Source organism: Notolabrus celidotus, chromosome 19 (assembly GCF_009762535.1).
Source record: "Notolabrus celidotus isolate fNotCel1 chromosome 19, fNotCel1.pri, whole genome shotgun sequence".
NCBI classification, from domain to species: domain Eukaryota; kingdom Metazoa; phylum Chordata; class Actinopteri; order Labriformes; family Labridae; genus Notolabrus; species Notolabrus celidotus.
This window is the reverse complement of record NC_048290.1, coordinates 18,224,282-18,248,950: the sequence shown is the minus strand read 5'-3', so window position 1 is coordinate 18,248,950 and position 24,669 is coordinate 18,224,282. Positions and strand designations below refer to the sequence as shown.

Genomic DNA, 24,669 nt, shown 5'->3' with positions numbered 1-24,669 from the left:
GGGGTGAATTTTTTTCTAACATGACGGTTAAGAAGATATTAAGATTATGAGTTTTGCCCAAATAAGGACATGACTGACGTGACTCCCGGTCGTGAACACAGCCATTGGCTAAGAGACTCACACCACGTCACGCTCTGCCCAGTTGAGTTCTGCATTACCAATATGGCTGCTGCCGTCGATTTGCTTCAAAACAGCTCTCAGGAACAGATGGGTGACGTCACGGATACTACGTCCATATTTTATACAGTCTATGATTTGGACACTTGAATAAAAACTAAAGTAGGATTCATTACCGAGGACTCCTGTGTTTCAACAGCTGTTGTAAACTTCACAAACACTGACATGTTCAGCTGAAGGTCTCCAATTTACAGGGTCACTCTTCAGACTGTAACACCGGGAGCTGACAGAGACACATTCACACTATCAGGCTCAGAGAAGACTAATGTTCAGGAGTTATTAAACCATGTGAATCACAGGTGTGTGTGATGTTACTGGAACTTAGGAAAGTACTGCCACCCAAGCAGGAGCTTTTCAGGGGGAGATTAACTACTCAGGAACTAAAGTTAGAACCTGGTTCCCACTGTAGAAAAGCACACAGTTCCTGAAGTGGTTCCTGGGGAAAGTTCCTACGGAGTAAAAGCACCTTTAAAGAATCTGAGCCCGCCATGGGCCAAAAATATGAACTTGGTCATTACAGCCTGATTCAGAGCTGCAGGTAGAAGCTGTTTCTGGATGAATCTCGAAGCTTTCTGCACCATCTGATGTTTAGATTATAAAACAGGGCCGAGGCCGGTGTTAGTAATAAGTGATGGAGAGAACCGTTAAAAAGCAATTTATTGTCACTGTGTAAAAAGGCACATTTAGAGGACACAAAGTACACAGACAAAAAGTTCCTTCCACTCAAACTTAAACATCATGACGCGGTTAGCATCCTGCTACATCTACTTTTGGCTGCAAACATTAAAAAAACTCTGTCAGCATTTTAAAGAAATAAAACTAATAAAAAGGAATCAACAAAGTGATGCAATGATCTTATTAAAGTAAAACACTTTAAAACATGAAACCTGTGAAGGCAGCAGACGACTGAAGCTGTGTCCCAGCCACAAACTGCACACTCAGGATTCACTCAGTTAATATGTCAGACGTTAATCTGGCCTCACCGACTTCAACACGTCATTAATGTGTTCATTATGTGACACATCTCCATGCTGAGATGGAGACAGGAGATTTATCTATGAGCAGAAATCATGTCTTTGTTTTTTAAGGTGCAGAAACTCTGAAAATAAAAATATAAACCTTAAAGATTTTTAGGTTCTGAAATGTGAGATCAGCAGAAGTGTTAAGGTATCAATAAATACCTTTAATCTGCTGCTTTTAGTACAATTTCACTGCGATCAAACTGCCACAATAACTCAGCATCAGGCTTCTACGTTAAAGCAGCGTTCACAGAAACACAGTGTGTAGTGTTAAAGGAGCAGAGCAGGGCGGTCTGAATAAAAGGAGTGTGATAAAGCTGGATGATATACAAGATGAATTTTAAGCAGTTTGATCTCCATTCGGGTCAGTTTGTGATTTTGAACACGATCAAAAGCTGCAAAGCATAATGGGAAAAGAAAGTGTGCATAGCCTGTGAGGAAAACTGAACTCGGATTATCCTCTAAATTTAAGGAAACGTTGAGTAAACATGTAAAACAATAATTGGAGGGTTTGCCAGTGGATCAAAATGTTGGATTTGATCTTTGGACGTCTGGATCTGAGTTATAAGACAATAGTCGTCCTGTTAGTCACATAAACAGATCTTTTTCATGTAAATTATTCAAGTGTTCTTATTTTCCAGTTTATTATCTTAAAAGAAAGAGTGAGTTATAAATGTGAGAGGAAACTTTAGTGCAGTTTATTAAACTTTATTTTGAAGCATAAAACTAACAGACTGTGTTTATTATTTAGAGAAACTTAATCTGAAAGTATCCTGATGTTTTAGGGATGATACATTTTAATATTTAGAAATAAAGACTTTTTAAAAAATTTTGTTTGTTTATTTTTGCCATTTTATTGAATCTTATTTTTTATTTTCATTCCAGCTCATCCTTCATTTTTAATCGTGTATTTATCATATTTTTAAATTGTGCATATTTAACAAAACATTTATTTTAGAATATTTTTAAGCTCTATGCAATTTGCATTGATGGCTGCTAGCTTTGTGTCTGTTTACATGTAACATGGTTGCATTGAGCTGTGTCTCTTTTAAACGTTTTAATCTCATCCAGCTCCTGCGTTTTGAAATCGAACTCTCTAAATCAAAGTTTAGAAACTTCTGTTGAAGGTAGATGTGTAACGGTCAGAGAGCAGCTGGGACATAGTCGTAGTAAAAGTCTGTACAGTGAAGTAAATATTTCCTTGGTGTGTTAAAGTTTGTGATCAGAATAAACCAGATGTTTAATAATCTGAAGAATCAGGTAAAGTTAAAGTCTCTCTTCAGTTCAAACATCTGTCTCTAAAGAAACGCTTGTTTGGCTTTTGAAGGACGGAGCTACGAGACACCCTGCTGTCCAATCAGCTGGTCCCTCCTCCTGCGTGACTCCGCCTCCTCCCGGTCTGAGACACAGTACGAGACCCGCAGCCTCACATAGTCCTGGGGGGCAGCTGCTGTTTGTAGAGACCGGCTAAAGCTTTGGCGGCGCTCTGGATCATGTGGCGCTGGCTCATCCCCGTCATTGCTTGGTGCCAGTCCATCCGGTTGATGTTGGGGATGCTGCGTTCAAGGACTTCGCCTACCGTCACGATCAGACCCGACCAGCGAAGGCTGTAGTCCGGGGGGGTCAGGGACTGGGCCTGCAGGGAGGAGGAGGAGGAGGAGAAGATGGCCTGAAGGTTACCAAGAGACACTTTAAAGACAGTTTCAATCAAGGATACATACAAACAGACATCCTCTCTGTGCTCGTCTTCAAAACTCTCTCAGACCTCACGACTCTTAGGTGTCGCTCTTCCTCTGACATATTTCCTCCTCTGTGTTCTCACATCGTCTCACCCTGACCTCGTGTGAAAGCTGGACTCAGGGGGCTGCAGGGAACACCCAGGTACAGTCAGGGTGAAATGTTCAGCTGTTTGCAGCTCGAGCAAAGCTGTGTGAACCCACACACAGACTCAGAGAGAGAAGAGGAGGGTTCAGCTGCTTCGTGCATGAGACAGATTCATGTCATCTGTGAGTAAACGCTCAAAGAGAGAGAGACTGAGCTTTAACCTGCTCTGAACAGAGGACTTGAGGAAACATGATGCACAGAGAGAGACGAGAGGAGTTTAATGTACGAGGATGACAAGGCACATTTTCAGACAGCTTCTCTGTGACTTCTCAGAAAAGAGGATGAGAACAGCAGAGCCAGGTTAGACCTCAGCTCCACACTGACACTCAGAGACTGAGGGAGAGAGGTGAACGTCAGGCTGCTGGTTTTTAAAAGCTACAGGAGATCTGATCAGTGAGTCTGACAATGGAGACGACTGATTTAAAAAAATCTGTTTCTTAACTTATCCAAAGCTCACTGAGAGATTCTGGCCCGTGATATTTTGGACTTTAATCCGACAACAGGACTCAACACAAACTGAAATATGCACGTGATCTTGTCTTCCTGGTGTGATCATGCTGTGGGATAATTTGTTCTAGAAAATATACAACCACGTACTGATAAATCTGACTTTTCTAAAGAAATAAAGACTCTTTTCCTTTCATAGAGACTTAGTTTTGTTCTGCTGTCACAAAAAAGTGTATTTTTTCACAACAACTCTGCCAAACACGTAAACAAATAAAGACGAGTTAAACGGCAGAGAAGAGAAACTCCGGGTGACGATAAAGAATCGCAGAGAGACGTTATAATGATTTCAGTATTATCCCCGATCCCTGCTCCTAAAGCTCCGGATCTAAACGTGTCACCTGCACAGACTCGTACCTGCTGGATGTGATCTAGGGACACAGGTGTGGCCTGAGTGAAGACCTCGATGCGGATGTTGAGACCCGGGTCCTCCAGGATCAGACAGCCCATATCAAACCACCTGCAGAGGAGAGGACAACGTTTCTGTGAGTTCATGTTCAGAAAACATCACACTCGAACGTCTAACGATAAAAGTAAGGACAGTTAACGATGTGAAAAAGAAGAACATACGTCTTAAATGAATAAAGACTGAGGGGAAACCTTACCCCCGAGGGTCAAGGTGGACTAATATATTAGGGTTGATAAAAAGATACTTTTGCAAGATCTCAAGCATCTTAAAAATCTGCAAGATCCAAAAAACTTCTTTAAGATTTTAAACTTATGCAATAAAAAAAACTTCTGCTTGATTCTGAGAAACTTTTGTAAGATCTCAAAAGCGTTGAAGATTGGGAGAAACTTTAGCAATATCCTGAGAAACCTCTGCAAGGAAAAACAAAGTTGCTAGATCCTTCAATACTTTCACAAGATCTTGAGACACTTAAGTAAAATATACCTATAATATAAGACCTATAAATGCAATTGGAAGATCCTCAGAAATGCTTTCAAGATACCAAAAAACATTTGCAAGATCCTGAAACCTTTATAAGATCCTAAAGACCTTTTGCAATATCTCAAGGAACTCATTCCAAATCATAAAAACTTTTTGTGAGATCATGAGAGTATTGTTTTGTATAATCTGAAAATATTGATAAAGATGTTAGATTACTGCTCTGTTTCCTTTGTGTTACAGATTGAAGTTGTTTGGGTTGTTTGATCGTACTTTTGCTTTTTTTGTTTCTACTTTTAGATTTTGCAGCAACAGATATCAATCCTTTAAATGATTCATGAGATGTCACGGCCAAAAATGAATGACATTTTCTCTGCAACACATAACAAATATGAAATAAATATCTGCAGAAGATTTTTCAAACATGAAGTTTGGGAGTCTAAAAAATGTTTCAACGAAAGTAAAGAGTGTTAAAAATAGTATGAAGATGTGTGTGTGTGTGAGTGTTCGTGTGTGTGTGTGTCTGTGTGTGTCTGTGTGTTTTCTGTTGTCAGTTGATCTTTTTTTTTCTTACTTGTCAGGAAACAGCTCAGCGATGAAGTTTTCCAGAGAGACCACAGGCTGCTTCTCATGAATCACTCCCGCCCGACGCAGGCTGTCAATGCGCTCCTGAGCCCCCTGCACACACACACACACACACACACACACACACACACACACACACACACACACACACACACACACACACACACACACACACACACACACACACACACACACACACACACGAAGACACACACTCAGCTTATGTGTGACTGAAATAGAAATCTCTGCTGAGACCTCGAGATCTGAACTAAAGTCTCTCTTCAGACTCGTTAAATATGAAAAACGTGCAGATGCATCGTTAGCATCCTTGGGTTCTGTTGTTTGTTAGTTGTTTTATTTGATTGATTAAATATTGATCTGAAAGGTAAATAACAAATCAATCCAGAGAGTCTGATCAGAGCTGCATCCTGATAACTGTTGATATTTTTTGGATTCCAGTTTGTTCATGAAGCTGCTCAGGATGCAGACTCTCACCCCCCCCCCTCTCTCTCTCCCTCTCTGGGTGAATTGAGGTGTCTGTCTGCGTGCTGCTCTTTGTCTCGAGTCGGGAAATTAACGGGACATAAATTTGCAGAGTCGTGGTCGTTGTGGTCCTGGTCTTTGTCCTTGAAGCCTCCTCTCCAGTAAACCCTCTGAATGAGACATAAATCTCCTCCTCCTCCGTGTTTCTTATTCTCCACTAACAGTGAGAAACTATAAAAGTTCATCTCACAGTTGCTCTCCGCGAGGTTTTAAAGAGGGACACATCCTGAGGACAAACAGAGCGAGGTGCCTTTTGGATTTTTTTACTGAGACAACTTTGGACAACTTCTGCTCCACTGTATCAGAATCCATCCTCACACTCTCCTGACCCTCAGCTCCCATAAAGAGAGATCTTCTCTCTCTTTAATTATCTCGTATTCTCATCATTCGTTATTAAAGCTGTTAAACCGGAGACAAACGTGCTGTTAGCTCCGCCTCTGTGACTCAAAAGTGAAACAGGAAGTTTACCTCCTTCCTCATTCATCAGTAATGTTCTGTTTATAATGCATTTATATGAGCGTTAAACTGAGACTGGTATTAAGAGTATTATCTGCACCCTCTGCTGGCAGAGTTCAGGGATGCACCTCATGTTGTGTTGATATGGAATAAGCTCCAAACCTAAAAATTAAACAAACGGTTTTGAAACAATACACTGTTACGATCAATGATTTAAAATGTTATTTTGTTATCTAATTTCATAAACATTGTGGTTTTTATCTGACCTTATTTTACTGTGTTGATTTTATATTACTTAAATAATTCATTAATGTAATTACTTTAATTGTATTAATATAAATTTCTATTTTTCTGATACCTTATTTCATTGATTTAAATTAACAATTTTATTTAATATTATTTTATTGGATTTTATTGAACTATATTTTATCGTAATTTATTTTATTTCATAATGTTTCTGGTATTTATCTCAGTTTTATTTTGGGGATTTTATATTACTTTAATTAATTCATTAATTTAATTAATTTAATTGTATTTATATTAATTAAAATTTTACTGGTATTTACCTAATTTTATTTCATTGATTTAAAGTAATTATTTTATTTTATCGTATTTTATTTAATTGTAATTTATTTCATTTTATCATTTTTCTGGTATTTATCTGATCTTATTTCATGGATTTTACAGCAAAGATTGTGTTTTATAAAATTAGTATTTATAATTAGTAAAATTAAATGAAATTATAATTGTATTGTATTTAATGATTTAATGATTATATTTTATTTTACATCACCATCCTCTGTCTTGTTTTAGTCTTTTATTGTTTTACTTTATGCGTTTATTTTCTGTCTCTCTGTTCTTTAGTGAAATCACTGAACATCTGGATGTTCTACATCAGCATCTCTCTCTCTCTCTCTCTCTCTCTCTCTCTCTCTCTCTCTCTCTCTCTCAATTCAATTCAATTTTCAATTCAAATTTGCTTTATTGGCATGAACAACGAGATGTTATTGCCAAAGCACATAAATTCATACAGTACATTATATATATGTTCACACTACAACACACTACACTCACCATATATACATTAATCACACACCATATTCATTACATATTATATTCATCACATACATATCAACCATATATTACATATTTTATATGTATATTATTTTATACTCTCTCTCTCTCTCTCTCTCTCTCTCTCTCTCTCTCTCTCTCTCCTGTCAGAGAAGTGATGTCTGTGCACTGACCTTGACTCCTGCAGCGTACCCCACAGGCTGCGGGGCGATGTTGGACTGACCGGGCTCTCCAGTCACCATGGCCATCCCAAACACCTCCTGGAAGGCGTCTCTGACCGCTGACACGCTCGTCTCTTTATCTGAAGTCACTACGATGTCCACGTCTCCTCCAGAGCCTGCAGACAAACAGCAGACACGTTTAGGGAGGACGGCTGTGCGTTGATTTTCAGGTCATCCAGGTGTGGACGTAGACTCACGGATGTACGGAGCCATGCCGGGGTCCAGAGTGGTGATCATGGACTCTACTGAGTGTTTGGTTTTATCCAGGACCGTTTTCACCATCGGGTTACCGGCTACTCCCTGAGAGCGAGGACAGAAAGCATGTCACAGTCAGGGTCTGGATCAGAAGTGACTCAATCATCGATGATCAATCAAAAGAACTTCAGACTTGTTAAAGTGTCAGACGTCACCTTGAAGAAGCCCCAGATCCCTCCTCCAGCGTTGGCCTCTGCAGAGGCTCGAGGATCCTCCTGCTCCTCCGGGAATGTGATGGGAGACCCGGCCTCTATTCCTCCGGTCATCACGGGCTGCTGGACCATCGGGTTCGACACCACACCTATAAGGTATGATCAGACAGGTCAGGGTGGACGGGGGGGAAGAAATTAGAAACATGAACACAGAGTCAGAGAGGAACAACTGCCCGTCTTTCACCTGGCATCGCCGTGGGACTGGAGAAGGTCGGCATCAGTGGCGTCTGTGGCGTCCGCCCGGCGTGACCCCGTGTGATGTCATATCCTGCACTCATGGAGAAGCCAGACATCATACCTCCCGCAGGAGGGGGCGACATGCCAGGAGCCATGGAGGGAGGAGGTCTGAAGGAGGAGGCCAGAGGAGGCACGGAGGGGGAGGCCGAGGGGGGGAAGGGGGAGCTGCTGGTGAAGGGGGAGGAGAGGGAGGAGGGAGGGGGGAACTGAGAGGAGAGAGAAGGGGCTGAGGGAAGGGGGCTGCTGAATGCGGGGAGGGAGGGGCCAGGGGGGAAGGAGGCGATTGCGGTGGTGCTGAGGAGGGACGGAGGACTGGACAGACCTGAAACACAAAAACACACGAAAACGAACATCAGTGAAACATTCAGAGATGAACAATTAACTCCAGTCTTTAAATAACTCTCTCTATCATCAGAGTGACCTCTGTTATCTCTAAGATAAGATATACCCAGGAGAAGAAAATAACTCTGCAGCTTTGCAGAAAACCTGAGTTTAGACCGATAGGCCATTAGACTTTAGAGTCTCAGCGCGACACTGAATAAGTCCACAGCAGCAAGAGAAGCTGTCCGGTGACCTGTCCTACCTGCAGTCATGGGGGGGCTGCTGACTAAAGCAGCCTCCGTCAGAGGAGGTGAAGGGCTGGCAGGAGGCGTAGTCTCGATCCCGCTCTCTTCCATCATCTTCCCACTCAATCAGCTTCACTTTATCCAGAAACAAAGCTGGAGGAACAAAAAAAGGTCAGTGAGGAGTTCAACGGGCTGAGTAACAACATGCATGCAGTGAAGGGAGATTTTGAGCCCATACAGTGACTTCCACTACAGAGTCATGTCTGTTTTTAATGCAGTGACTTCCACTACAGAGTCATGTCTGTTTTTAATGCAGTGATTTCCACTACAGAGTCATGTCTGTTTTTAATGCAGTGACTTCCACTACAGAGTCATGTCTGTTTTTAATGCAGTGATTTCCACTACAGAGTCATGTCTGTTTTTAAGGAGAGATGTTCTTCCAGGTGTTTTTTTAAACCACTGTTTTGCACAATCAGCACATTGTTTGTTTACATTTCACACACAGGGCACTGGCACCAACACTAAAAACAACAACAACAACAAAAACAGATGCTTCCAGGATCACACTGAGAGTGTTAATTATCAGTGATAACTGATTGATTGTTGTAATTAACAGTCTTAAACAAACATCACAGGTACCTGTCCCTGCTCTCTCACACCAGGTGTTCTCACCTTAAACTCTGGTCCTTAAAGAATGAAACCTTTGTTTAAGATCACCCAGTTTAGACCCTTCTTCATTAACCCTTCACTATCTGTGCCTGTTTGTTTAAACCTGATATATAATCGATTTATTTATCTCCTTCAGCTCGATCCGCAGCAGTTTACACCTCACCTGTACACGTGTACAGGCACCCTGAGCTCGCGCAGCTTTAATATATAATTATTTAAAAACAGACCGGTTCAGTTTTATGTCTTCATTCAACATCTAAAAGATCCCGGTTCATCGGTGTCCCTGTTTTCACGTTAAAACACAAACGGCCGGTGAACTCACCTGCTAGCTGGATTAGCTCAGAACAACCATGGACGAACCGACGGCGCACTGTGATGACGTCATCTGTTGCCACGTCTCCTCAACCGTGACTCCTCCCACTACCGGGAGAGACCGGACAGACTGTAGAGGTCCTAAGATCCGACTTCTGCTTTAAAACATCATTTAAAATAATACGAAGTGAGGGAATAATAAGGTTTAATTACTTTTAAAAAATCTTTTAGTCTATAATTTCACATTGATAGACTTTATTTAGAGCATTTGTTTGTTTAGGTTTACGGCAGGGGCCTCAAACTCATTTCAGTTCAGGGGCCACATACAGCCAGTAAAATCATAACATAGTAATCTATAAATAACAGCAACTCTACATGTTTCCCTTTGTTTTAGTGCAAAAAAGTACAAGTACATTCTGTAAATGTGCACATTTAATGAACTATCTTTCTACAAAAACAGCTGTTGTTGGAGCAGGGATTGACTGCTCATTCTCATCAATTTATCTAGGTAACATCACAGCCCACCTCTCAGTTAAGGATAAATACTTCATAAAGATTTTACTAGCAGCCAGCAAAAAGGCCGTGACACGAAAGTGGCTGCAACCCAATCCTCCAACAGAGACTGAATGGATAGAAATCGTGTCTAGTATTGAAAATATGGAAAGAATTACCTACTCACTAAACCTTAGAGCAGAAAAATGTTTGCATTACTGGGAAAAATGGACTGTGTACGTAGCATTGAGGGATTAATAAGCCATTACTGTATGAACTGACTGTATTTCCACTATTATAACAAAGATTTCTAGATTACCTACTGTTTCTGTTTCACTGAGCTGTGCTGTCTAACTATGCCTGTTTACAAAAATAAAGTATTAAAAAAATAAATTAAAAAAACAGTTGTTGTATTTTTTGCCATGATGAGTCTCATAGTGGGCTGAATATTTTACTCTTTAAGTACTGAAACCTGCTGCGAACACACCAAACACACAGGTTACCCATTCATCTGACACAGAGTGTAATGTTTACTGCAAAACAACAAAGATTATAATAATGAAGGTAAAGATGATTATTTTGGACCCCTCAGCTCCCCCCTCAGTGTGAACAGTTTGCTGGACAGTGTTTTATGCTGGGGTGTAGTGCTGGTGTTAATAGTTAGTGGATCATCTTATAGTGCTCTAAAAAGTCTTTATGAATCTCAACCCGATTATGCAAACAGCAAGTAACCTATTTTCTCACTTGCATTCCATCAGCACTATGATTTTATGTGACACCCAGAGGACTAATTTGAAATAGTAGTTACTTTTATTGAAAAATTGCAGTTAATGTCTTCTCTGTAATTTTTTCACTTTGCAAAGTCATTCCGCGGGCCGGATTGGAACCTCTGGCGTGCCGGTTTGGCCCACGGGCCACAAGTTTGACACCCCTGGTTTACGGTGTTGGCATGCTGAGTGATTTAATAGCCCACAGCACACAACCAAATATATGATATTATCGGGTTTGTACAGAAGCCCAAAGCCGCCATTTGTTCATATATTTTATTTTATTTATTTAATATATTCATAATTGTATCTGACAAGGACACAACCTGTAGTATTGTCCCTACTATGGCTCGAAGTTCCCAATATTAATAACTTATTTTAATTGTGTAAACTACTAGTATTTATCATTATTATTATTATCAAAAAATAACTGTTTTTCCTGTGACAGAGTTAATTTATTTGTGTTCTAGAGTTTGTGAATTATTTATCTCATCATCTAGAGAAAACAAAGCTGTGTGTTTTCTTTGATAAAAAGTAAGTTATCGCAGTTGTTTTTTTAATTCCGAGAGCTTTGTTTATCTGTTAGGAATTTAATTTGAGCAAAAGCATCAGCATAAAGCGTAGCCCACTAGTGACAAACCGTAAATATGCTGCTTTAAAAAGAAAGCAATTTAAAATGATAGTTAGAACAAATTAGACTAAAAATATCCATGAATTAATAAATCAGATAATAAATATTAGCCTCTTGAGATTTTAACCTGAATACTGGTTCCCTTAAAATAACGGGGCACTGTTATAATAATAATAATAATAATAATAATAATAATAATAATAATAATAATAATAATAATGATAATAATAATAATAATAATAATAATAATAATAATAAATAGTTATTATTAATAATAATAATAATAATAATAATAATAATAATAATAATAATAATAATAAGAAGAAGAAGAAGTCTTATTTATTGAACAATATCACAGACTTAATATAAGAGAAGACAGTATGCAATAAAACAAAACAATAAACAATATAGGCAGGACTGTAACGAGGAAACAACCTCTGTTATTAATACATATCAAGACTAATTAATTTGTTTATTGTCGGGTGTTTATTGATATAACAAGACCAGTAAGAAGAAATCCCAAAAAATGGAAATAACTTGTCATGAAGGTAAAACATAGTGAATAAAATGTTTGGATGCATGTCCCCTGAGGACTTTTGTAGATTTTAATTAAAAATATGTTTAATAATATCACTTTATTTCTACCACAAGGTGCAACAATAACATCAACCCTAAATCTTGAATGAATTCAGCAGAAACGTTGTGAGAATAACAATTTTTTTTATTCCTTTAAGGCACAGATCTACAATTAATCTACAATTTGCCCAAAACAAGCTGAGTAAACATAAATACAAAAACATGAACTTTGTAAAAGGGAATGTTTACAGTGTTTATAGTCTTCAGTATAATTTACTGTTCTTTCAACACAAAGGCTGGAGTTTGAAATGTCAGGAAATTATTCAAATCTGATGAAAACTGAGAGAAAATAATCACAAGTTTATTAAAAACTCTACATAACCACATGTCACTGTGCGGTGGTCACTAAACTATTATCTGCACCTGCTCGATGCACAGTAAACATTGGTATTATAGAATCACTCACCCTGATTTTCCTGCAGTAATTCAGTGTGCATGGTGAGTCTTGGTGTTCATAGTTTTAAATAATTTTAGGTTTATTATTATTTATTTGGTCAGTTTATATTGTGTGGTCCACCTGTTCTTTGTTCTTTATTTGTTCTCTCAAGTGATTTTTTGTGAGCTGCAGTAAACAGTGAGTTTACCCCAGGGTTTAATGATGAGTTCTTACGTCTAATGTTAAGACTACCTGTGTTTACTGAGCTGAAGTGTTCCTAAGAGAGATTTCAGGAGTGAAATGAAGCATTCATCGACCTGCCTGATTGAAGGTGAGGGGTTTAAAACACAGGCTGATTTCAGGTGTTGTAACCTGCATTCTCCCTGATGTCCAGCAGGGGGCGTCTGAAAATCCTCCTCCTCCTCCTCAGCTGATTTGTTCCCTCAGTAAACACTAATGAGTTTCTGGTCTTAATCTGTAGTTTCTTCTTCAGCACAGCGTGGTGTTCATTTAGTGAATGATGGTCCATTTACAGTCACAGAGAGCAGGAAGTATTCCTTTTTTTTGTGATGTCATGTTTTGTAAAAACGGCTGTTACATGTATTATAATGTTAAAAGTTATATTTAGAGTTAAAATGCAGAAAGTGTCACTACTGTAGAGCTGTGAAGGATCTCAGGAAGAAGAGATGCTGACATGTGACAGCTAATGAAGATCCTACTGAAGTAAAGTGAAATCAAATCAAATTATGTGAAATGAAATGAAATAATGCAATAAAATAAAAATAATGCAATCAAATAAAATAAATAAATAATAATCTAAACTAACTAAAAAATGAAACAAAGTGAAATTATAAACTAGAATAAACTAAAAAATAAAACAGAATAAAATAATTAACTGAACTAAACAAAATAATAAACCTAAAAATAAACTAAACTGAAAAATGAAATAATGCAAAATAAAGCAAAGCAGGAAAAAATAAAACAATAGTAAAAATAAACAAAAGTAAAATAAATTAATTAACTAAACCAAAATAATAAAATAGAGTAAAGCAGGGTAGGATTAAGGATAGGGTTACCTTTGACAGGCGACCTGTTAGTATTGTGTTATACTTGAGTTGCTCTGCAAAACCTGATCCCTTAAAATCATAAAAAAATAAATAAAATTGATTGTTTTTCTAAAAATCAGAGGTTAGTTTAAGGCAATTGTGCTTAAATTTAGCATCTAAAGTTTGTACAATCATCTTGATTTAAGGCTTTAAATCCTGGTTTGATTTAGAGATATAAAAGATGTTGTGATGTGTTTTGTCTTTTGGTCCTGATCCGGTCGGTCTCTGCTTCAGAAAGGAAGAAGGCGACGGCCAACACGCAAAACCTGAGGCTTTAAAATGTTCATATAAACAGTTTGTCAGTTCACGGTGGCTAAGTTCACTTTAGTTTTAGTATTTATATTAAATAGTTTTAATCTCATTCCTGTATAAAAGTTGATACTTGAGTATAAATGCTGATAAATCATCATTAATATAAAGAGTTAGAAAGATGGATTGGGTTAGAAAAATGTGGTCATTTAAATGTTTCACCTTCAGCTTCTCTGGTCATGTATGGATGTTTATGAGAGAACCTGTGTTTAAATGTTTATAACTTAATCCGTCCTGAAATCACGTCGTCGTAGAGCGACGCCGTGAGGGGAATATAATCCTGACGAGAGACGCTCAAGAAGAAGAGAGGATCCTGAGTGACGTCCGGATTAAAACCCTCCTGGACCAGCTTCACCTTCTGCTGCTTGAACGTCTCCGTCACATCCAGAGCGCTCTGAACACACACAATAAAAAATTAATCTAGGAAGAAATAAAACCTTGGTGTAGAAACTACATTTCCCAGAATGCACCATCTTTCCATCCTGCCCAGTTAAAGCTCATGTTTCGAGGTTAATGTTTTTCTAAAAATATAAAATACGTTAAGAAAAGAGGAAGCAGTGTCCCTGATTATCAACACATTGAAGATTTCCTGGTTTGGGTTTATGGAGAGTAAACTGTTAAAGGCAAATGTAAAAAGAGGAACAACGGTCTCTGACTCACTTGTTTCCTGAGGAACCACGGCCAGGCGTACGCAGGAAGAGTTTGGACCAAATGGTTGTAGAGCCTCGTCCCGTCTAATTCGTGGTCTGGTTTTAAGACGATGGCGGCCATTCCTGCTCGACCCTCAAATCCTGAAGATAGAAAGAGAGAAAAAGAGAGAGAGAGAGAGAGAGAGAGAGAGAGAGAGAGAGAGAGAGAGAGAGAGAGAGAGAGAGAGAGAGAGAGTAAGATGTATAAATACCTGCTTACACATCAGTGCGCTCATTCTACCTGAAAGAACTGCTGACCCCACAGTCCACCACAAGAACCCTCCGCTCCACCAACACCAACCGCCTCCAACCCCCAGGAATAAACTTCACATTATGGGGGACCAGGCCTTGTGTCTGTGGACGGTCTTCCCTGACCATGATAGACCACCACAGACTACAAATCCTTTAAACAGGGTCAGAACACCTTCCTCTTCTAAAGGGCGTCTCTGAGTTTCATCCAATCTTCTGTTGTTTCTACGTTTCTCTGCATTTAATTCGGCTTCCTTATTGTATTATTTATTTATTTATTTATTAATCATTTATTTATCGTTTTATTCATCATTTTATTTTTAATTTTATGTTTAATTTTATGTTTAATTTCATGTTTAATTTTATTTTTAAATAAAAAAAAATAGAAAATGAATTTACATTTTATTTTGAATTTTATTATTATAATGATTTGCGACTACGGAGGCCCAGAGGATCAACAAGTGACAAGAATATCATTCAAAGAAAAGGTTTCTTCAGCCGTGTTTGTTACCAATCCAAGATGGCGGTTATTTTTACACTTATGATTGAGCCCGGTCTTGAGTGCACCTTAATTTTGTTATATGTTTTGTTCAATCACAATGAAGACTTTATCTTGTTGAATTTGTTTTTGAGAAACTGAAACGTGTCTGGATAAAATAAAAACACATTTCTGATACTCGACTCAAACTACTTACTCTGAAGCAGTTAGTTCGTCCTCTCACTCGAGCACTGTTCAATTTAGTTTTATTATTTTCACACAACAATAAAAGAATAAAGCAAACACGATGACATATAAAAGTCTGTTTGACGGTTTGGTTATAAACTGTAAGAGCTTATTTAACACGAACGCCCAAAAGACACACAAAGATAACACAAACATAAAATAACTTATTACATTTTATATCAGCGTTCAAAATTTGTGCATAAAAAATCTTTGTATGCCAGTTTTTATATTAAAATCAATTATTATAATATAAGTATTATTATATAATAGGAGCAGGGTAACTGGAACATTTACAGCCTGAATAAAATATATCTTAAAATATTTTATGGGAATAAGACGTGTTTATTTTATCTGCTATCTCTCAGTATGAAACAAACGGCACAGCATGTGTCTTTACACAAAGACTGATAAAAGATAAGAGTTAAGGGTCTGTTAAGTTGGGTTTTTATGGAGCTTTGAGTGAGTGATTTATAAAACAGTCAGGATGTGAACATCACTTCAAAGATCAATCATCTGAAGAAAGCAAAGAACAGAAAAACGACTGCAGCACCTGTGTGTTTATCACACACAGGTGATAAACACCATCATATACTCTGACAGTGTAACACCTCCACACACCTGTAACAGAGACTCCGTAGACGTTCGCCTCCTGGATGAAATCGAGAGCTCCTAAAACCTCTGACACCTCCGTGGTGGAGACGTTTTCTCCTTTCCACCTGCAAACGCAAAGATACAAACATTACAATTTATCTATGTACGTGTACGCAACACCTGCAGCAGGAAACATGTACGTTTATTCTTACTTAAAAAAAAAAAAAAACACACACGTTATTTTAACGGTGCAGACGGTGTACCTGAACGTGTCTCCGACGCGGTCGCTGAAGAACAGGAAGTGTCGGTGGTCGAGCAGCAGCAGGTCTCCGGTGTTGAAATAAACATCTCCAGCATTAAAGACATCTCTGAGCAGCTTCTTCTCAGACTGGACTTTATTCCCCGCGTAGCCCAGAAACTGGTTCATGACGGTGAGAGGAGCCACCAGGATCCCCGCCTCACCTGGACAAGAACCGGAGGGTCTCTCTCTTTACAAACGACTACCTATGACAGATCATCTTGTGATAAAAGACCCTGCGTGTGATTAATTCATTTACCTGTTTTTGATCTGATACATCTCCCAGAGTCCGTCCGGACCGCCTCATATGTTTGTGGATCGTATTTCAGGAGCTCGAAGGGCATCGAGAGCTGAAAGAAGAACAGATGCCGCTGTCAGCTCGCTGCTTTTATTTTGATTCTGTCTGAAGTTCAAGTTAGTCCCTGAGCTCCCTTGTCTCGTAGGTTCCTCTGGATCTCTCTCCCTCTCCCTCTCTCTCCCTCTCTTTCTCTCTCTCTCTCTCTTCATCTCCCTCTATCCCTCTCTCCAACACGGTCTCAGCAGATGTGTGTCTAACATGAGTTTGGTCCTGTTGGAGGTTTCTGCCTGTTAAAGGAAGTTTGTCTTTGCCACTGTAACTTACTAAATGCTGCAAAGTGCTCTGCTCATGGTGGATGAGTCCTGTCTGTATGATGGGACTGGATCTTATCCTGTCTTGATGTTGGGTCTTTGCTAATAATAGAACATAGAGTTTGAGTGATTGATCTACTGATTGATTGGGAGGAGCATCTATTGAATGTTTGTATCGCTCACCTTGTTGAAGTAGCTCGCCCTCCCGATGGCTCCGACCTCGTCTGTGTAGTTGAGGAACCCGATGCTGGCCTCCGTCAGTCCGTAACCCTCTCTAATCTTTATTTTACCGAAACGTTTCACAAACTCTTTCCAGACGTCCGACCTGAGCCCGCTTCCTGCCGCCAGACGGACGCAGTGAGCCTTTTCTTCTGGAACCTGCAGAGAGGACGAGACGTTAACCTCACACTCCTTCATAAGTGTAACACACAGAGCGATGTGTGTGGTCACATGTTATCTTAGAGAGGTTATCATTGGTTGTGTTTAACGTCTCTAATCCTCCTCCTGTTAGTGTGTCTCTATGTCGGAGGAGTCCGACGTGTTGATGTCTTACAGATGGATGGTTGATGAGGTATCGCAGCAGCTCTCCAATGTACTGAACCACGCTCACTCGGTGCTTCACGCAGTCCTTCCAAAACTGACTGGCTGAAAATTTCTTCTTTAGCACACACGTTGCTCCTGAAAACCAAACAGACATACATCAGTCAGTCAGTCAGTCCATAACTTATTCTTTATGTTGGATTATTTCTAACAGAGAAACTTCCCCGGCTCTGTTTTTGTAGGAAGTGAGAATTCCTTAAAGCTTTGTTTGGAGGATATCCGTCTCTGTAAAGGTTTCCTCCTCTGATTGTTTGTGTATCATAAAGCTGAGAGTGTTCTAGTAAATCTTCCAGGAATTGTGTGTTGTTCAGGGTCACAGGCTCACATGGACTCTGCGCTGTGTTTACTCTGAGAGAAAACACAGAGAGGTGAAGGTCCAACTGTTCCAATAATTACTGCTTAAGTTTTTGATCTGCACTGTCACATCATTTTGTCTGAAGCTTTGGAAAGAATGAAGTACAGTTTCTTTATAAAGCTGGAATGAAATCCTCTTATTCTTCCAAAACTGAGAAAAGTTGATACCACTCGTGTCTACGTAAAAGTACAGACTGAGTTCATTGAGGGGAAACAGCTCACCTAGCTCTATAAGGAATTCAGAAACACATAAAGAAGACACTTTACTGTCCAGTTCACACCTCCTGGTCTAATCTCAGAAGAAACTGTAAACTTTCTAACCTGTTTGCTCGTATACAGTATACATTTACACCTCCAAAAAGGTAGGGTTCTAACGGTGCTTTTTGACCAAAAGTTCCAGGAACTACTCTTCCTCTTGTTCTGTTTTTGATTGTGCTTAATTGCAGATGGATTCACATCAACACTTGGAAGGAGACGAGCTCTAGAGACAAAGAGGATTAAAAACGTCTGAAACGCTCGACTTAAAGCAAGAAGACAGATTTTAAAGCCATTTCAGAGATGGACTGGTGTTCCAGTTTAAAGAGCAACCCTGTTAACTGGAGACTTTCAGTTGGATGTATCCCTCACAAACGTCTTTAGATGATCAATAAATATCTGATGAGGATATTTGGACATTTGAATACAAACTAAACGAGGATGCATTCCAGAGGACTCCTGTGTTTCAACAGCTACTGCAAACTCCACAAACACTGACACGTTCAGCTGAAGGTCTCCAGTTTACAGGGTCACTCTTCAGACTGTAACACCGGGAGCTGACAGAGACACAATCACACTTTCAGTGAATAGTTGTGTTGTTCTTGAATAATTGCAACACAAACTGAGCAGATCATGTTGAAGCTTGAGTGAAACAAGTTGAACATGTTATCCTGAAATTATCCTGCACATGCTGCAAAACCCCTCTAAAACATTAAGCTCCCAGGCTACAGGCCGGTACCTGTAGCCTCTGATACCTGACTACAGGCGTTTCTGTAGAATTCTGAAACAGAGATAGACCTGCAGCTCTATGTAGTGGACGTTGACTGAAGTGCACCTGTCCTTACCCAGGTGTATGCATCCTCCGAGGGCCAACAGGGACGCAGACATGTGGTAGAGAGGAAGAGTGACGTAGATGATGTCATCAGACGTGGCTCCACACATGTCTAAGAAAGCCATGCTCATGATGGCTTTCAGGTGACCTACACGGGCCGCCTTAGAGAGACCTGGAGGAGGAGAGTGACGCAGGACTGTTTCACTTCAGCTGCTTGGAAAGTTAAAATCCTCCCGTTTATTATCAGACACAAGTCGCCCTTCATTCTTTTAAACCATCACAGTCACGTCTCGACCTCAGACCTGAATGCTCACCTGTGGTTCCTGAGGTAAAAATGAAGAGAAAGTTGGACATGATGTCGACTTTAGGGAGGTCACTTAAGTTTTCTGCAGACATGTTTTCCACCTTATCCAGCAAACTCTTGAAGTCCTCGGAGGGTGAAGAGTGATCCACCACCCACACAGTCATGTTGTCCTTCTTCAGCTCCGGCATAACCTCGGACAACAAACCCACCAGATCTGCAGAAATCGGGACACCAGGTTATATGCATTTCTGCACAGGTTAGCTTGTGGTAGAAGGTGGTCTCTCATGTGTCACTGATTTATAGATGGACTAGTCCCTACACACCAGACCACAGACTGAGACCCTCCTGCAGAGCTCTGGTACACAACATTTCCACTGCAAGAACTTTCCCCAGGGACTAGGAACCTTTATTATTGAACCCTGCTCAGGTGGTAATTCTGAAAGATACAGGTCTTGTTGGTGGAGCTTATTGGAAATCCAGTGATGACATCAGAAGAAAGGGACGACTATGTCATTGGTCTTTGCCAAATATTTCAGATATTTGTGTGCTAACAGTTTATCAGTTTATGTTTTTACTTTACAAGTTTTTACTTTACGAGTTTTTACTGTACGAGTTTTTACTGTACGAGTTTTTAATTTACATGTTTTTACTTTACGAGTTTTTAATTTACTTGATTCCACTTTACGTTTCTTTGCTAAACATTTCTTTACTTTAGATTTTTGATTCGGATGTTTTTACTTTACGTGTTTTTACTTTACGTGTTTTTACTTTACGTGTTTTTACATTACATGTTTTTACTTTACGTGTTTTTACTTTACGTTTCTTTACCAAATGTGTTTTCACTTTACGTTTTTACTTTACATGTTTTACTGTATGATTTTACTTAACATCTTTTTAATTAACGTTTCTTTGCTAAACATGTTTTTACTTCCACATCCTCCTGACAAACGTCTGTACCTACAGATGGGAGAAATCACTGTGTGGTACTTTGCTCTCTACATGTAAATTATCAGTACGAAACTTTAACTCTACCATAAAGATAGTAACGTTACAGCTGCTGCTATCTACAGATAACCCAAAGACCTCACTGAGGAATCATGAGCTTAAAACTGGTGAGGAGGAATTAAGAGCTGGAGGTATAGAAAATATATGACTGATATAAGTCTCTCTATTCCTTTAATACACATCACTATCATTTAATAATGCTGCCAGTGTGAAGGGATAATACTGGACGTCTACAGGAAGCTCAGGCTGAAGTTATCTATCGTCTGTTTCAGCCGTCCGTCTGTCCATTTGTCCGTTTGTTGTTTTTCTGACTCTGTTTTGAACTTTAGGTTATAAAGTTGTTGTTTTGGTGTTTTTGCTGTAAATGGTGCAGACCCTGTTTGTTTTTATGTGCTCTGTGTATATCTGACCTTTCACCTACATTTATATTGTTGTAGTTTATATTACTGCTGGGACCTGGGTACCTCATTTCACTTCCTGCCATGAACAACATGCATCCTCTTTGAATTCTTTAAACAACCAACAGGTAAATAAATGGGAGAATTCAAGCAGCGTGAACATCAATGTAAACCTTTAGCTTCGCTGCCTTGATCTGAGAGCAAATGTCCAAACTGCATGTTTCATTTTAAAGCTGCTGTGAGGAACTTTTGTTTTGTATTGATTCTGGCGCCCCCTTGTGGACAAAGCGATACCTCTTATCTCTTGTTCTATACATGCAAAAGTAGTATTTTCAACAAAAACCTCATCCTATTGTCTTTTAACAGCCAACTTTATCAGGCAATGTGATTATTTTCCATGAAAACAGTCAAAAAGGCTGTTTCTGAAGCGAGATATCCATCATCTGGTCTGAAACCTACCCCCTCAGGGCGGTTTCAGGCATTAAAAATGACAACAGAGAAGGTGTCAGTGTTGCTGTTTATGGTCTTGTTTGCTATGGAAGGTCATAAAGAGGCATCTGTATCATTTCCAGTCTGTTTCTCAGCCAGTTCAAAACTCCTCACAGGGCCTTTAACTATTTATACCATGTGTAAATTTTATAAATACCTTTACATTTTTATTTTATTTCTCTATTTTTTTTCATTTATTTGTGCTTTTTACCATAACTCTTGTACAACTATTTGCTACTATGAGTATGTTTGTTAAGAATTAGAGTTACATTTCCTAACTTAACTCCTGGATTTATCTTTTTTAAAAACTTTGTAAACAAGTTTTTACTTTTTGTTTCTTTACTTTTTACGCCTTTCTTTGTGTTTTTACTTTACATGTTTTAACTGTACTTTTCTGTACTTTGTGTTTTTACTAAACATTTCTTTCCTTAACATTTCTTTACTTTAAAGGGTTTACGTGTTATTATGTTACGTGTTTTTTGTCTTAAAGTTACTTTGATATGTTTATACTATAAGTTTCTTTATTAAATGTGTTTCTAATTAACATGTTTTGCTTTATGTTTTTACTTAACATTTCTTTACTTTAATTATTTTTACTTTACATCTTTACATGTTTTACTTTACATTTCTTTACTTTATATGTTTTTAATTTACATGTTTTTACTTTACATCTTTACTTTACATGTTTTTACTTTACGACTTTACTTAACATTTTTTTACTTTACTACTTTACATGTTTTTACTTTACTACTTTTCATAACATTTTTTTACTTTACATTTCTTTACTTTAAAAACTACACAGAAAGGTGATCAAACTTTTGTAACTTCATGTAGCCTCATAAATCATGGGCACCCTGACCTACAGGGGGGGGGACGGGGGGGACAGGGGCCCTCCAAAGTCTGTGTCCAGACCATGGTCCGGCCCTGCTGATAAACAGCAGCCTGATGACATCCTGCAGAGACCTTTATAATAACTAAGACTTTCTAAAACGGATCTTAGTGTTCTGTAAACTGAAGTTCCTCCCCTCTCTGTGGGGAGGAACTTTAGAGAAACTACAGATGATTCATTTAAAGTCTCTGCTCAGACCCGAGCCTCATAAATCACAGCACAGAGACCAGGTTTGTCAGTCTGCGTCACATACTGAGAGGAAACGTGCAAACCTGAACCCACGACCAGCGTCCTGGCCCCGCAGCTCCTGAAGCAGTGCAGCAGGATCTGGGCTTTAATGTTGACGTTGAGGAAAGCGACCTCACAGCCCAGCTTACAGAGTCCGAGCCATGCACAGATAAAGTCCGGCTCGTTGAACATCAACAGAGCCACAATGTCTCCTTGTTTCAGGGACCCCTCCGTCCGGAACGCGCAGGCGAACCGGTTACTCCTCCGGTCCACTTCCCGGTAGGTCAGGGTCTGGTTCTCGAAGATGATGAAGGGTTTGTTCGGGTTCTTCCTCGCCTGGTAGAGGAAGCAATCGAGGTATGTGATGATCCCCTGCTGCATACGAGCCTGCAGGGACTTTCTGTACCTCTGCAGCTTCAAGTAATACATCAGGTCCACCCAGAAGAAGGGGTAGGTCTGCCTCTGGTACAGGAGCAGGGCCAGGAGTCCTGCCAACAGGCTGCTGATCACTAAAGTTATCATCCTGACTGAGGGACTGCAGCTCGTCTCACTTCAGGACTGTTTTAAGACCAGCCTGCAGCCTGATAGCTCCCTCATTATGCAAGTTCACAGCAGCTCCTTGACAGCCAATCAGCAGCGAGATGAGTCCTGTGGCTCCAGCAGGGCCGGGAGTGAGGAATCTGGGGCCCCAGAGACTCACTGAGAGCCCCTCATATCCTGCTTACTTAAATAGACATACCTCCATTAATGATGACTTATAATGATAACTCTTAAAGGTGCAGTTCATAGGAATGTGGTAAAAAACTGTACTTTTTCTGTGTTTGGTGTTCATCAGTAATTGAAGTAATGTTATAATTCTCCTCATTCCCGTCATCACAGACCAATCAGAGCTACTCTCCAACCCTCCGTCCTCCTGACCGGTTGACAGGCTTGTCCTCTTACGTCTTCCTGATTGGTTGTGAAGCTGGCTGTACTTCCTCAAGGAAAAATATGGACTTACGAATAAAAATGGATGTGAAGGTGCATCCCTGTACAGATGTTATGAATAAAGAAATGAGCTAGAGACCCAGATGTTGAGTTAATATAGACTGTCTGAAACTTTTAAACTTGAGTCAAACTTTGTGTTTGTGTTTGTGTTTGTGTTTGTGTTTGTGTTTGTGTTGTGGCGCCCTCCTGTAGACAAAGTGCTCCCTCAGAGGACAGAATGCAACAAATGGAATAAAAAATCTCTGGATGCCCTTTCAGAGAACAAAATGTGACAAAGTGTACTGTAGGTAACCTTCCCATACCTTCATACACAGATGGTCCCTCTCCACTCTGTGTTTGTGTGGGGGCACCCTCCTGTGGACAGAGATGGTCCCTCTCCTCTCTGCTTCCTGTTCATGTGGAAGTTCAGCAGAGCCGTCCTTTGACTGTGTCAAAATGATTACTTGTTAACAATTATACGCATCACTAGTGGACTAGTAAGGTCTACTGCAGAGTCAGTCGGTTTTATGTCATTACTTAAGACACGTTTTTACAGGAAAGCTTTTGTGTGATTTTATTTAATTTTAGCTCTGATTTTAAGGGTCTGTTTTATAAGTTTGTATGTTTTAAAGTTTTATTTCATTTTAATTTTATTGCTTCATTTTCCTTTGCACTGATGTTTGTTTTTATTGCCCACTGTGAAGCACGTTGTTACCTGTATTGAAAAAAGCTATATAAATAAAGTATTATTATTGTTGGTTTTATTATTATTATTATTATTATTATTATTATTATTATTATTAATAATAATAATAATAAATGGCCTAACTATTACAACTAGTGATTATTTGGATCATCGTAGTGACCAAGTACACACTTATGAGTCACACTTGTGAAACTAGTACAGCAAAAAGACCCCAACTACTTTGATATGCTGATTTTATGATTTTCATAGGCAGCTGGTTGGTTCTAAAATGTCTTCATATGAGTAACTGGTTGAATATTTGGCCCTCACTAGTTAACTAGTGGGCATTTTTACCTTACAAGTGAACAGCAAGTGGATATTTTGGCTGCTGCTAGTTGACTAGTGAACATTTGGAACCTCATAAATAAACTAGCAGGGTTCCTTATTCCATCCCTAATGTTTATTGACACATTTTTGCTAACTTGTTTATTAGTAACTATCGTATACCTCTCTAGTAATCTAGTCAGGTTAAATAAACTTAACTAGTATTGCTACTTGGTATTTTTGGGCTAACTAGTTAGCTAGTA

General features: G+C 39.2%; 2 protein-coding genes across 2 annotated transcripts; both read right to left on the bottom strand.

Annotated features, from left to right (window-relative positions):
- Positions 1–816: 816 nt before the first annotated feature.
- Positions 817–9,758, bottom strand: prrc1 (proline-rich coiled-coil 1). The gene is made up of 9 exons (XM_034710433.1): positions 9,611–9,758; positions 8,637–8,772; positions 8,001–8,375; positions 7,760–7,905; positions 7,547–7,649; positions 7,302–7,465; positions 5,045–5,148; positions 3,942–4,044; positions 817–2,832 (listed from the first exon to the last, which is right to left on the bottom strand). The coding sequence occupies exons 2-9, from the start codon at positions 8,731–8,733 to the stop codon at positions 2,623–2,625; spliced, it is 1,302 nt and encodes a 433-aa protein (XP_034566324.1). The 5' UTR covers positions 8,734–8,772; positions 9,611–9,758; the 3' UTR covers positions 817–2,622.
- A 2,432-nt stretch (positions 9,759–12,190) lies between these two features.
- On the bottom strand, positions 12,191–23,044 carry LOC117831171 (long-chain fatty acid transport protein 6). Its single transcript, XM_034709714.1, has 10 exons — positions 22,476–23,044; positions 19,433–19,636; positions 19,132–19,290; positions 17,631–17,755; positions 17,261–17,455; positions 16,728–16,818; positions 16,434–16,632; positions 16,198–16,295; positions 14,578–14,708; positions 12,191–14,311 (listed from the first exon to the last, which is right to left on the bottom strand). Exons 1-10 carry the CDS (start codon positions 22,951–22,953, stop codon positions 14,135–14,137), a joined length of 1,857 nt encoding a protein of 618 aa, XP_034565605.1. The 5' UTR covers positions 22,954–23,044; the 3' UTR covers positions 12,191–14,134.
- Positions 23,045–24,669: the final 1,625 nt, after the last annotated feature.